Consider the following 14,016-nt stretch of genomic DNA (forward strand, 5'->3'; position numbering starts at 1 on the left):
TAGCAGAACACCTCTCTCTCTGCCAACCTCCATGAAACAAGGCAAAAAACTACTGGCAGGGAAGGGGGAAGTGGGATGGATATGTAAAGCCTTCTTGGGGGGGTGTCTTTGCCTCCTCCTGGTGGCCAGGTGAAGTATTTCCCAATAGGTAATGAATTAATTTGTGGACTCTCACTGCCATTAGAAAGAAATAGTAATACATTGTCCAACCTAGCTACTTCAAAATGCCCCCTGATTAGCAAAGTTTTCTGTGGATAACACTGATTTTTTCTACTTATCCTCCTGTCCATGTGTGTCTGTCTCACAGTGTACGGTATAAAAAAAATGCTGTGAACGTGTTGTATGTAAGTCCAAGACAAGGGAAATTATCACAGAGAAAAATATCACTACTCTTTTTGTGTTGTCTAAACAAATATAGAATATTGTTATTCTGAAAAAGGAAACCTTCCCAAGTTTATTGATGGAACAGTTTAAAAATATTCCAATACCTGCCAATTTTTAAAACAGTGCAATTTTTGTACAAGACATGAGTTAAGTCTGCATAAGGTGAACACAACCTTATACCACACATGATAATTTCTTATGTGTTTAATAACACTATCCCCATTCATCCCTGAGTGCACAAATATAAATATTAGCTACAAATTGGAAAGCTGTTTTCAAGAGGTGCTGCTATATCGAAGTGTCTCCCCATAAATTTTTGTATCTCAGGGAAAGGGAATATTTTTGGTCTAAAACTGAAGCAGTTACTGAATCTCTATTGATGAAGAGAAGAAGCAGTTTTCTGGAAGCTGTGTTGCTGTGTTCTGACAATTCCCAAAAGGCTTGGAGACCGTACAAATCTGTGATACCTCACTATATATGAGAGAGTGGAGTTATAATAATTTTTTTTTTTAGGTAATTAGTGCAAATTCCATTCTTTTACAAAGGGGGCAGTTGTATTAATGTTTTGTAGAGAAATAATTGTCTATGTTCCTCTTTCACTGCTAGTTGTATTCCAGACAATATAATGTTCCTCCATTTCTTCAGACACCTGCAAGGAGAATCCATTTATACTGTATAGGAGACTATTGCCAGTCCAAATGTTTCCCTTGTCATCTGTTGAGATCTCTTGAGCTCCAGCTACCCAGTGTCTTCTCCTCAGGACTCAGGCTGCTGAAGAACGGATGTCTTAGCGCCTCTTTAATTGTAATCCGCAGTTTAGGACTAAGCTCTAGCATTCTTCGCAGGAGGTCAAATAATTGAACATGCTCAGGATTATCTTCGGTTTTGTAGGTCTGTTAAGATAAAACCAATATAAGGTCACAACCAGGATAATGAACAGGTGTTAGTTTGAACTGGTGTTTTTTCATTCTAATCTTCAGGACACACTAACAGGTTAGGTTTGTCTGGCTATTTTTATTGGAGAGTAAGTGGGCTAAATATTGTTTAAAATGTTAGTTTATCTGCAGTCTAATACAGATACTCAAACTAGTTAGTGTGCACTGAAGACTCAATTTGAAGAATATCTGTTTGAAGGGTGTTCAGTAAAACAAAAACTCCACTGATGTCTTTTGTGGGGCTAATTCTGATATGTTAAAGTGACTAGTAGAGCAATCATTTAGCGATTTATAGAAAAACTAAATGTATGCTTACCTGATAATTTTATTTATTTCCAGATATAGTGAGTGCACGTCCACGGGAGTAATTACTGTTGGGAATATCACTCCTGGCCAGCAGGAGGCGGCAAAGAGCACCAAAGTTAAACTGCTAAGTATCACTCCCTTACACACAACCCCCAGTCATTCGACTTAAAGGGACAGTCAACACCAGAATTTTTGTTGTTTAAAAAGATAGATAATCCCTTTATTACCCATTCCCCAGTTTTGCATAACCAACACAGTTATATTAAAACACTTTTTACTTCTGTGACTAACTGGTATCTAAGCATCTTCTGACCGCCCCTAATCACGTGACTTTTAGTTATTATCTATTGACTTGCATTTTAGCCAATTAGTGCGGTGTCTGCCACTAGCCACGGGCGTGAAACCAATGTTATCTATATGAGATGAACTAGCTCTCCCCTGCTGTGAAAAGCTAATAAAAAAGAGGCGGCCTTCAAAGGCTTAAAATTTATCATATGAACCTTCCTAGGTTTGCTTTCAACTAGAATACCAAGAGAACAAAGCAAAATTGTTGATAAAAGTAAATTGGAAAGTTGTTTAAAATTACATGCCCTATTTGGAAAATGAAAGTTTTTTTTTTTACTTGACTGTCCCTTTAAGAGAAATGGAGAAAAAGAAGTAAGACAAGGTGTAGAGGTGCCTGAGGTTATAGTCAAAATAACAACTGTCTTAAAAAAAATGGTGGGGTCGTGGTCTCACCATATCCGGAAATAAATTTATCAGGTAAGCATAAATTTTGTTTTTCTTTCCTAAGATATGGTGAGTCCATGGCTTGATAAATAGATAAATAGGGAGGGACAAGACAGGCAGTCCTAAAAAGAAGGCATGACCGCTTGAAGAACCTTTCTCCCAAAAGAAGCCTCAACCAGGCAAAAGTGTCAAATTTGGAAAATTTAGAAAAAGTATGTAGAAAAGACCAAGTTGCAGCCAAGCTTCATTTTTGAAAGCCCAAGAAGAGGAAACAGCTCTTGTGGATTGAGCCGTAATTCTCTCAGGAGGCTGCTGTTCAGTAGTCTCATAAGGCAAACAAATTATACTTAGTTACCAAAAAGAAAGAGTAGTAGCAGTAGCTTTCTGACCTTTACTTTTCCCAGAGAAACAGAGAGAGGGCAGAGGACTGGTGAAAATCCTTAGTCGTCTGTAAGTAGAATTTAAGAACATGTACAACATCTAAATTGTGTAACAAACGTTCTTTGGAAGGAGGAGAATTAGGACACAGAGAGGGAACAACAATTTCCTGATTGATATTTCTATTAGAAACAACCTTAGGAAGGAAACCTAACATAGTACGAAGAACCGCCTTATCAGCATGAAAAATAAGATGAGGAATCACACTGCAGAGCTGAGAGTTCCAAGACTCTTCGAGCAGAAGAGATAGCAACAAGAAACAAAACCTTCCAAGATAACAACTTAATGTCTATTAAATGCAACGGCTCAAACTGAGCCAGCTGTAAAACTTTAAGAACAATGTTAAGGCTCCAAGGAGGAACAACAGACTTAAAGAGAGGCCTGGTTTTGACCAAGGCCTGACAAAAAGATTGCACATCTGCCAAACGTTTATGTAGTAAAACTGATAAAGCAAAAAACAGAATTTATGTTTACCTGATAAATTACTTTCTCCAACGGTGTGTCCGGTCCACGGCGTCATCCTTACTTGTGGGATATTCTCTTCCCCAACAGGAAATGGCAAAGAGCCCAGCAAAGCTGGTCACATGATCCCTCCTAGGCTCCGCCTTCCCCAGTCATTCGACCGACGTAAAGGAGGAATATTTGCATAGGAGAAATCATATGATACCGTGGTGACTGTAGTTAAAGAAAATAAATCATCAGACCTGATTAAAAAACCAGGGCGGGCCGTGGACCGGACACACCGGTGGAGAAAGTAATTTATCAGGTAAAAAAAAATTCTGTTTTCTCCAACATAGGTGTGTCCGGTCCACGGCGTCATCCTTACTTGTGGGAACCAATACCAAAGCTTTAGGACACGGATGATGGGAGGGAGCAAATCAGGTCACCTAGATGGAAGGCACCACGGTTTGCAAAACCTTTCTCCCAAAAATAGCCTCAGAAGAAGCAAAAGTATCAAATTTGTAAAAGTTGGTAAAAGTGTGCAGTGAAGACCAAGTCGCTGCCTTACATATCTGATCAACAGAAGCCTCGTTCTTAAAGGCCCATGTGGAAGCCACGGCCCTAGTGGAATGAGCTGTGATTCTTTCAGGAGGCTGCCGTCCGGCAGTCTCATAAGCCAATCTGATGATGCTTTTAAGCCAAAAAGATAGAGAGGTAGAAGTTGCTTTTTGACCTCTCCTTTTACCAGAATAAACAACAAACAAGGAAGATGTTTGTCTGAAATCCTTTGTAGCATCTAAATAGAATTTTAGAGCACGGACAACGTCCAAATTGTGTAACAAACGTTCCTTCTATGAAACTGGATTCGGACACAAAGAAGGTACAACTATCTCCTGGTTAATATTTTTGTTGGAAACAACCTTCGGAAGAAAACCAGGCTCAGTACGTAAAACCACCTTATCTGCATGGACCAGATAGGGCGGAGAACACTGCAGAGCAGATAACTCAGAAACTCTTCTAGCGGAAGAAATTGCAACCTAAAACAAAACTTTCCAAGATAATAATTTAATATCTACGGAATGTAAGGGTTCAAACGGAACCCCTTGAAGAACTGAAAGAACTAGATTAAGACTCCAGGGAAGAGTCAAAGGTCTGTAAACAGGCTTGATTCTAACCAGAGCCTGAACAAACGCTTAAACGTCTGGCACAGCTGCCAGCCTTTTGTGAAGTAAAACAGATAAAGCAGAGATCTGTCCCTTCAGAGAACTCGCAGAAAATCCTTTCTCCAAACCTTCTTGTAGAAAGGAAAGAATCTTAGGAATTTTTATCTTGTTCCATGGGAATCCTTTAGATTCACACCAACAGATATATTTTTTCCATATATTATGGTAAATTTTTCTAGTTACAGGCTTTCTAGCCTGAATAAGAGTATCTATTACAGAATCTGAAAACCCACGCTTTGATAAAATCAAGCGTTCAAACTCCAAGCAGTCAGTTGGAGGAAAACCAGATTCGGATGTTCGAATGGACCCTGAATAAGAAGGTCCTGTCTCAAAGGTAGCTTCCATGGTGGAGCCGATGACACATTCACCAGGTCTGCATACCAAGTCCTGCGTGGCCACACAGGAACTATCAAGGTCACCGAAGCCCTCTCCAGATTGATCCTGGCTACCAGCCTGGGAATGAGAGGAAACGGTGGGAATACATAAGCTAGGTTGAAGATCCAAGGTGCTACTATTGTATCCAATAGAGTCGCCTTGGGATCCCTGGATTTGGACCCGTAACAAGGGACCATGAAGTTCTGACGAGAGGCCATCAGAACCATGTCTGGAATGCCCCATACTTGAGTTATTTGGGCAAAGATTTCCAGATGGAGTTCCCACTCCGCCGGATGCTCCTCCATCGCCAGGGAACTCCTTGTTACCCCCTGATGGTTGATATATGTAACAGTCGTCATGATGTCTGATTGAAACCTTATGAATTTGGCCTTTGCTAGTCGAGGCCAAGCCTTGAGAGCATTGAATATCGCTCTCAGTTCCATTATGTTTATCGGGAGAAGAGAGTCTTCCCGAAACCATAGACCCTGAGTCTTCAGGGGTTCCCAGACCGCGCCCCAGCCCACCAGACTGGCGTCTGTCGTGACAATGACCTACTCTGGTCTGCGGAAGCTCATTCCCTGTGACAGGTTGTCCAGGGTCAGCCACCAACGGAGTGAATCTCTGGTTATTTGATCTACTTGTATCGTCGGAGACAAGTCTGTATAATCCCCATTCCACTGTCTGAGCATGCACAGGTGCAATGGTCTTAGATGAATTCGTGCAAAAGGAACTATGTCCATTGCCGCAACCATCAAACCTATTACTTCCATGGACTGCGCTATGGAAGGAAGAAGAACAGAATGAAGTACCTGACAAGAGCTTAGAAGTTTTGATTTTCTGGCCTCTGTCAGAAAAACCTTCATTTCTAAGGAAACTATTATTGTTCCCAAGAAGGGAACTCTTGTTGAGGGGGACAGAGAACTTTTTTCTATGTTCACTTTCCACCTGTGAGATCTGAGAAAGGCTAGGACAATGTCCGTATGAGCCCTTGCTTTTGACAGAGACGACACTTGAATCAGGATGTCGTCCAAGTAAGGTACTACTGCAATGCCCCTTGGTCTTAGCACCGCTAGAAGGGACCCTAGTACCCTTGTGAAAATCCTTGGAGCAGTGGCTAATCCGAATGGAAGTGCCACAGGTAATGCTTGTCCAGAAAGGCGAACCTTAGGAACCGAAAATGTTCCTTGTGGATAGGAATACGTAGGTACGCATCCTTTAAGTCCACCGTGGTCATGAAATGACCTTCCTGGATGGTAGGAAGGATCGTTCGAATGGTTTCCATTTTGAATGATGAAACCCTTAGAAACTTGTTTAGAATCTTGAGATCTAAAATAGGTCTGAATGTTCCCTCTTTTTTGGGAATTATGAACAGGTTGGAGTAAAAACCCATCCCTTGTTCTCCTAATGGAACAGGATGAATCACTCCCATGCTTAACAGGTCTTCTACACAGTGTAAGAATGTCTGTTCGAAGATAATTGAGACCCGTGGAACCTTCCCCTTGGGGGTAGTTCCCTGAATTCCAGGAGATAACCTTGAGAAACTATTTCTAGCGCCCAAGGATCCTGAACATCTCTTACCCCAGCCTGAGCAAAGAGAGAAAGTCTGCCCCCCACCAGATCCTTCCCAGATCGGGGGCCAACACTTCATGCTGTTTTGGTAGCAGTGGCAGGTGACTTGGCCTGCTTACCCTTGTTCCAGCCTTGCATCGGCCTCCAGGCTGGCTTGGTTTGAGAAGTATTACCCCTCTTGCTTAGAGGGTGTAGAATTTGAGGCTGGTCCGTTTCTGCGAAAGGGACGAAAATTTGGCTTCTTTTTAGCCTTAAAAGACCTATCCAGAGGAAGGGCGTGGCCCTTTCCCCCAGTGATGTCTGAAATAATCTCTTTCAAGTCAGGGCCAAACAGTGTTTTACCCTTGAAAGGGATGTTAAGCAAAAGCGCTCTGCGCGCCACGATAGCAAACCCTGAATTATTCGCCGCTAATCTAGCTAATTGCAAAGCGGCATCTAAAATAAAAAAGAGTTAGCCAATTTAAGAGCTTGAACTCTGTCCAAAACCTCCTCGTACGAAGATTCTTTATTGAGCGACTTTTCTAGTTCTTCGAACCAGAAACACGCAGCTGTAGTGACAGGAACAATGCATGAAATTGGTTGTAGAAGGTAACCTTGCTGAACAAACATCTTTTTAAGCAAACCCTCTAACCTTTAATCCATAGGATCTTGAAAGCACAACTATCTTCTATAGGAATAGAAGTGCGTTTGTTTAGAGTAGAAACCGCCCCCTCGACCTTGGGGACTGTATGCTATAAGTCCTTTCTGGGGTCGACTATAGGAACTAATTTCTTAAATATAGGGGGAGGACAAAAGGTATGCCGGGCCTTTCCCACTCCTTATTTACTATGTCCGCCACCCGCTTGGGTATAGGAAAAACATCGGGGGGCACCGGAACCTCTAGGAACTTGTCCATCTTACCTAATTTCTCTGGAATGACCAAATTGTCACAATCATCCAGAGTAGATAATACCTCCTTAAGTAGTGCGTGGAGATGTTGAAATTTAAATTTAAAAGTTACAATATCAGGTTCTGCTTGTTGAGAAATTTTCCCTGAATCTGAAATTTCTCCCTCAGACAAAACCTCCCTCCTGGCCCCTTCAGATAGGTGTGAGGGTATGTCAGAACAGATATCATCAGCGTCCTCTTGCTCTTCAGTGTTTAAAACAGAGCAATCACGCTTTCTCTGATAAGTAGGCATTTTGGAAAAAATGCATGCAATAGAATTATCCATTACAGCCATTAATTGTTGTATGGTAATAAGTATTGGCGCACTAGATGTACTAGGGGCCTCTTGTGTGGGCAAAACTGGTGTAGACACCGAAGGGGATGATGCAGTACCATGCTTACTCCCCTCATTAGAGGAATCATCTTGGGCAATATCATATCTATGGCATTATTATCCCTACTTTGTTTGGACATTATGACACAAATATATCACATATATTTAAATGGGGAGACACATTGGCTTTCATACATATAGAACATCGTTATCTGATGGTTCAGACATGTTAAACAGGCTTAAACTTGTCAACAAAGCACAAAAAACGTTTTACAATAAAACCGTTACTGTCCCTTTAAATTTCAAACTGAACACACTTTATTACTGAACATGTGAAAAAGTATGAAGGAATTGTTCAAATTTCACCAAAATTTCACCACAGTAACATAAAGCCTTAAAAGCATTGCACACCAAATTTGAAAGCTTTAACCCTTAAAATAACGGAACCGGAGCCGTTTTTACATTTAACCCCTATACAGTCCCAGGTATCTGCTTTGCTGAGACCCAACCAAGCCCAGAGGGGAATACGATACCAAATGATGCCTTCTATAAGCTTTTTCAGTGGTTCTTAGCTCCTCACACATGCATCTGCATGCCATGCTTTCCAAAAACAACTGCGCATTAGAGGCGCGAAAATGAGGCTCTGTCTATGACTAGAAAAGGCCCCCAGTGAAAAAGGTGTCCAATACAGTGCCTGCCGTTTTTATTAAAACAATCCCCAAGATTTAACAACTATTAAAAGTAATAATCTGCCAAATATACTTAGTAAAGTAATCGTTTTAGCCCAGAAAAATGTCTACCAGTTTTTTAAGCCCTAATGAAGCCCTTTATTCTTTTACTTAAACTTAAGAAAATGGCTTACCGGTTCCCATAGGGAAAATGGCAGCTTCCAGCATTACCGAGTCTTGTTAGAAATGTGTCATACCTCAAGCAGCAAAAGTCTGCTCACTGTTTCCCCCAACTGAAGTTAATTCCTCTCAACAGTCCTGTGTGGAAACAGCCATCGATTTTAGTAACGGTTGCTAAAATCATTTTCCTCTTACAAACAGAAATCTTCATCTCTTTCCTGTTTCAGAGTAAATAGTACATACCAGCACTATTTTAAAATAACAAACTCTTGATTGAAGAATAAAAACTACATTTAAACACCAAAAAACTCTAAGCCATCTCCGTGGAGATGTTGCCTGTACAACGGCAAAGAGAATGACTGGGGAAGGCGGAGCCTAGGAGGGATCATGTGACCAGCTTTGCTGGGCTCTTTGCCATTTCCTGTTGGGGAAGAGAATATCCCACAAGTAAGGATGACGCCGTGGACCGGACACACCTATGTTGGAGAAATCTGACCCTTCATGGTATTGACCGACAATCCCTTCTCCAGGACTTCCTGAAGAAAAGATAAAATTCTAGGAATTCTAATTCTACTCCAAGAGTAGCCCCTGGATTCACACCAATAAAGATATTTACTCCATATCTTATGGTAAATCTTTCTAGAAACAGGCTTGCGAGCCTGAATCATGGTCTCAATGACCGACTCAGAAAAACCACGCTTAGACAGAATTAAAGGGACACTCAACCCAAATTTTTTCTTTCATGATTCAGATAAAGCATGAAATTTTAAGCAACTTTCTAATTTACTCCTATTATCAATTTTTCTTCGTTCTCTTGCTATCTTTATTTTAAAAGCAGGAATGTAAATCTGGGCAGCCAACCCATTTTAGGTTCAGCACCATGGATAGCGCTTGCTTATTGGAGGCTTACATTTACTCACCAATAAGCAAACATAACCCAGGTTCTCAAGCAAAAATAGGCCGGCTCCTATGCATCAAATTCTGTCAGGGTTTTTTCCCTGTTTTGTTTGCCATGTGCTGCTGGCAGCCATTTTACTCGCCTCTCTTCCTGACTATGGTGCATTGTGGTGGATGCTGCTCATTTCCTGCACTTCCTTTTATGGCCAGAGTGGTGTGCATCATCTGTGTGAGACAGGATGCAGTCTCAGAATTGTGATGTCATCACTTATTATTTAAAGGGCCTCTGTTCAGTATGCTTTGCCTTTGCGTTGTCTCAGACCTATTTGTGAGAGTTCCTGTGTATTACCTGACTGTCTGACGTCCTTCCTGGTTCCTGATCCCTGGCTTGTTCCTGACTCTGCTGTTTTCCTTGTTCCTGATTCCGGCTCGTCTGACTATTCGCTTTGGCTCCTGACTCGGCTCGTCTGACTACCAGCTCTGGTTTTGACTCCTGGCTTGTTATTTGACTTGTGGACTTTTTATTATTTTTTGTTATTAATAAAAGTGTGATTATTTTTGCACTTCTCGTCTCAGTCTGATTCCTGGCACCCTGACACATTCCTGCTTTTTAAATAATTATAGCAAGAGAACAAAGAAAAATTGATAATAGGAGTAAATTAGAAAGTTGCTTTAAATTGAATGCTCTTTCTGAATCAGGAAAGAAAAAAATGTGGGTTTAGTGTCCCTTTAAACATTCAATCTCCAAGCAGTCAGCTTCAGAGAAACGAGATTTGGATGAAGGAAGGGACCCTAAATCAGGAGGTCCTTCCTCAGAGGTAGTCTCCAAGGTGGGAGAGATGACATCTCCACTAGGTTTGCAAACCAGATCCTGCGAGGCTACGCAGGGGCCATTAGAATCACCAACGCCCTTTCCTGTTTGATACGAGTAATGACTTGTGAAAGGAAAGCAAACGGAGGAAACAGCTATGCCAACCTAAAAACCCAAGGAACCGCCATAGCATCTATCAGAACGGCCTGCAGATCTCTTGACATTGAACCGTACCTTGGAAGCTTGGCGTTCTGACAGGACGCCATCAGATCTAACTCCGGCACCCCCCATTTGAGGACTACGCTGGAAAACACCTCCTGATGGAGTACCCACTCCCCAGGATGAAAATTCTGTCTGCTCAGAAAATCCACTTCCCAGTTGTCTACTCCTGGAATGTGGATGGGAGATAGATAGCAATTGTGGGTCTCTGCCCACTAAAGAATCTGAGTAACCTCCTTCATGGCTAAGGAACTCTGAGTTTCTCCCTGGTGATTGATGTAAGCCACAGAGGTTATGTTGTCTGACTGGAACCTAATAAACTGGTCTGAGGACAACTGAGGCCAAGCCAATAGAGCATTGTAAAACACCCTCAACTTCAAGATGTTGATGGGAAGAGCAGACTCCTCCCGAGTCCAAAGGCCCTGAGCTTTTATGTTGAAAATAATTTTATTGTTTTTTTCCAGAAAGAACAATAACAACAAGTACAATTACAATAAGATAATGTTACATAATCAGGTCACGGTCTTTCATGAGCATAAATAAAACCTCAATATAGAAGTCCACCCGATGCCAATGATGTACTGGTAAGCCTAAACAAGAGCAAAATACCATTGGTATAATATCCCATAGTTTTTCCAGAAAGAAAATCTAAACCAGAGGCTAGAGTATTCCATCTTAAACGTGTTGATAAATATAGATATAGATTGTTCACTCCCAGTCTAAGAGGCCTTAAAAGAACATTTGGTAGATTATCATTTTGCCCTAGCTTCTGTATACATAATCCAGGGTTCCCAACGGGAAATTAACTATTCTTTGGTATCTAAAAAGTCGGCAGCAGTATTGCTTAATTGATAGTAATGATTTATCTTATTCTGAATAAGCTGAAAGGTAGCAACCACTGACTTCCAAAATTGGGCAATTGTCAATTTAACAATAGTACAAACAAGAAATATAAATGTATTTGTTTTCATGTTAAACCCAGGTAGTGGATCATGAAGGAGGGCTTGAGTATGGGTCAAAGTAATAGATTTCTCAAAAATAACACTCAATAATGAAGAGGTCTGATTCTATATATTGGATACATGATGACAGTGCAACCACATATGTGGGTATGTTCCTCTCTCAACGCAACCTCGTAAACAGTTCCCTCTATTCAAGTCAGTGGTATGTATACGGGAAGGTTGGAAATACCACCTAAATGCTACATTCATGTAAATTCTCTTAAGTGAGCACATATTGAGAAGGAAGATCCCCTGCTCAAGATAATGTACCATTTTTCGGGCGTCCAGGAAAAGTCAAAATCCCTTTCCCATTTGTACATAAAAGGAAGTTTGGAAGCAACCAATGGAGCGTTAAAAATAAAGTATAGTTGCAATATAATACCTTGAGAGCGATTCAAATTTAAGCATAACTGTTCAAGGTATGTGTCATCACCTTTCACATTCCTGCCCATTACCTCTAGTACTCTTGCTCTAAGTTGCAAGTAATGATACCAACTAGGTTTGTCTTGATCACTAAGTCCAGCATATGCGTTGAAGTCTATAAATGTCTGGTTCTGCAGCATGTCAGCGATGTGGTATAACCCTCTATTTTGTCGTGGTGGGCTATGTCAAACATAGTGGAGAAAGTCACTAAGGGTGTCGCCCTAGATTTTTCTGATAATAAGCTAAATTTAGTGTTTAGTGAATGCCATAAAGAAACAGTGTGAAAAACAGCGAAGTATGTTTTCCAGACTGTGGGTCTATCTGATCTATCAGACCATAATAGTTTGTAAAGCTAGAAAATCTGGGAGTCCCATACCAACCCCCCTCTTGCTGCGACATAAGGTGGGTCTATTAGTTCTAGGTATCCTTCCCTGCCATATAAAAGAGATTATATCTTTTTGGAGACGTTTTAGGATTGTCACTGGTACTGACACCAGAAGGGACCGGGAATAAATATAACAATTTTGGTAGTATAGTCATTTTGATTGCAATTAGTCTACAATATAGTGAGATGTTCAGTTTCTCCCATCTCTGGATTAAACCTTTTATCTGAGATAACAAGGGTCGGTAATCGAAGTGATATAACGAGGCTGTATTATTTGAGAGGGAAATTCCAAGGAAGCGGCGCATCCCCTTGTCCACCCAGAAAAAATTAATTGGTATGTTGCTGCAAATTAACGCTAATGGCTTCACACTTAACATTGTTAATCTTGTAGCCTGATATCCTAGTGAACTTGTCTATGGTAGAATAGACCAGTGGTAGGGAAATTGTGGGTTTACTAATGGATAGAATGATATCATCCGCAAATAGGCTAATTTTATATTCATGGGAGTTTACAGTAATCCCCGCAATATCTATATTCTGGCGAATATGGGCAGCCAAAGGCTCAATGCATAATGCAAAAAGCAGTGGAGAGTTCCCTCGTCCCATTCGAAATAATTTTAGGCTTTGATTTGTACACTGCTATTTTAACAAAAGTAGTCGGTTGAGAATAAATAGAGGCTATCGCAGACTTAAAATTACCTGTGATGCCCATTCTCTTCAACACCAAATCCAAGTAGTCCCAGTAGATACGGTCAAATGCCTTCTCTGCATCCAGAGAAAGAAACAGAGAAGGCACCCTATTAACCACCGAATAATCCAATAAGTCTATCACTTTTCTAACATTGTCTGGGGCTTCCCTATTAAAGGGACACTGAACCCAAATTTTTTCTTTCATGATTCAGATAGAGCATGCAATTTTAAACAACTTTCTAATTTACTCCTATTATCAATGTGTCTTCGTTCTCTTGCTATCTTTATTTGAAAAAGAATGCATCTAAGCTATTTGTTTGGTTCAGACCCTTGACAGCACTTGTTCATTGGTGGATAAATTTATCCACCAATCAGCAAGAACAACCCAGGTTGTTCACAAAAAATGGGCCGGCATCTAAACTTACATTCATGTATTTCAAATAAAGATACCAAGAGAATGAAGAAAATTTGATAATACGAGTTTTAGAAATTAGAAAGTTGCTTAAAATTGCATGCTCTATCTGAATCACGAAAGAAAAAACATAATTTATGTAAGAACTTACCTCATAAATTCATTTCTTTCATATTAGCAAGAGTCCATGAGCTAGTGACGTATGGGATATACATTCCTACCAGGAGGGGCAAAGTTTCCCAAGCCTCAAAATGCCTATAAATACACCCCTCACCACACCCACAAATCAGTTTAACGAATAGCCAAGAAGTGGGGTGACAAGAAAAAAGTGTGAAGCATAAATATAAGGAATTGGAATAATTGTGCTTTATACAAAAAAATCATAACCACCACAAAAAAGGGTGGGCCTCATGGACTCTTGCTAATATGAAAGAAATGAATTTATCAGGTAAGTTCTTACATAAATTATGTTTTCTTTCATGTAATTAGCAAGAGTCCATGAGCTAGTGACGTATGGGATAATGACTACCCAAGATGTGGATCTTTCCACGCAAGAGTCACTAGAGAGGGAGGGATAAAATAAAGACAGCCAATTCCTGCTGAAAATAATCCACACCCAAAATAAAGTTTAAATGAAAACATAAGCAGAAGATTCAAATTGAAACAGCT

At 40.6% G+C, this 14,016-nt stretch overlaps 1 protein-coding gene across 3 annotated transcripts in view; it reads right to left on the reverse strand.

Annotated features, from left to right (window-relative positions):
• Window positions 1-422: 422 nt before the first annotated feature.
• The window catches only part of CLK3 (CDC like kinase 3), a 398,194-nt gene continuing 384,600 nt past the window's right edge, over window positions 423-14,016 (reverse strand). For all 3 annotated transcript variants that reach the window (XM_053717366.1, XM_053717365.1, XM_053717367.1), the window contains one exon: window positions 423-1,277. In XM_053717366.1, the coding sequence (XP_053573341.1) occupies window positions 1,095-1,277 (183 nt within the window). In that variant the 3' untranslated portion in view covers window positions 423-1,094. The remainder of the gene's footprint in view (window positions 1,278-14,016) is intronic.

Source organism: Bombina bombina, chromosome 6 (genome assembly GCF_027579735.1).
Source record: "Bombina bombina isolate aBomBom1 chromosome 6, aBomBom1.pri, whole genome shotgun sequence".
NCBI classification, from domain to species: domain Eukaryota; kingdom Metazoa; phylum Chordata; class Amphibia; order Anura; family Bombinatoridae; genus Bombina; species Bombina bombina.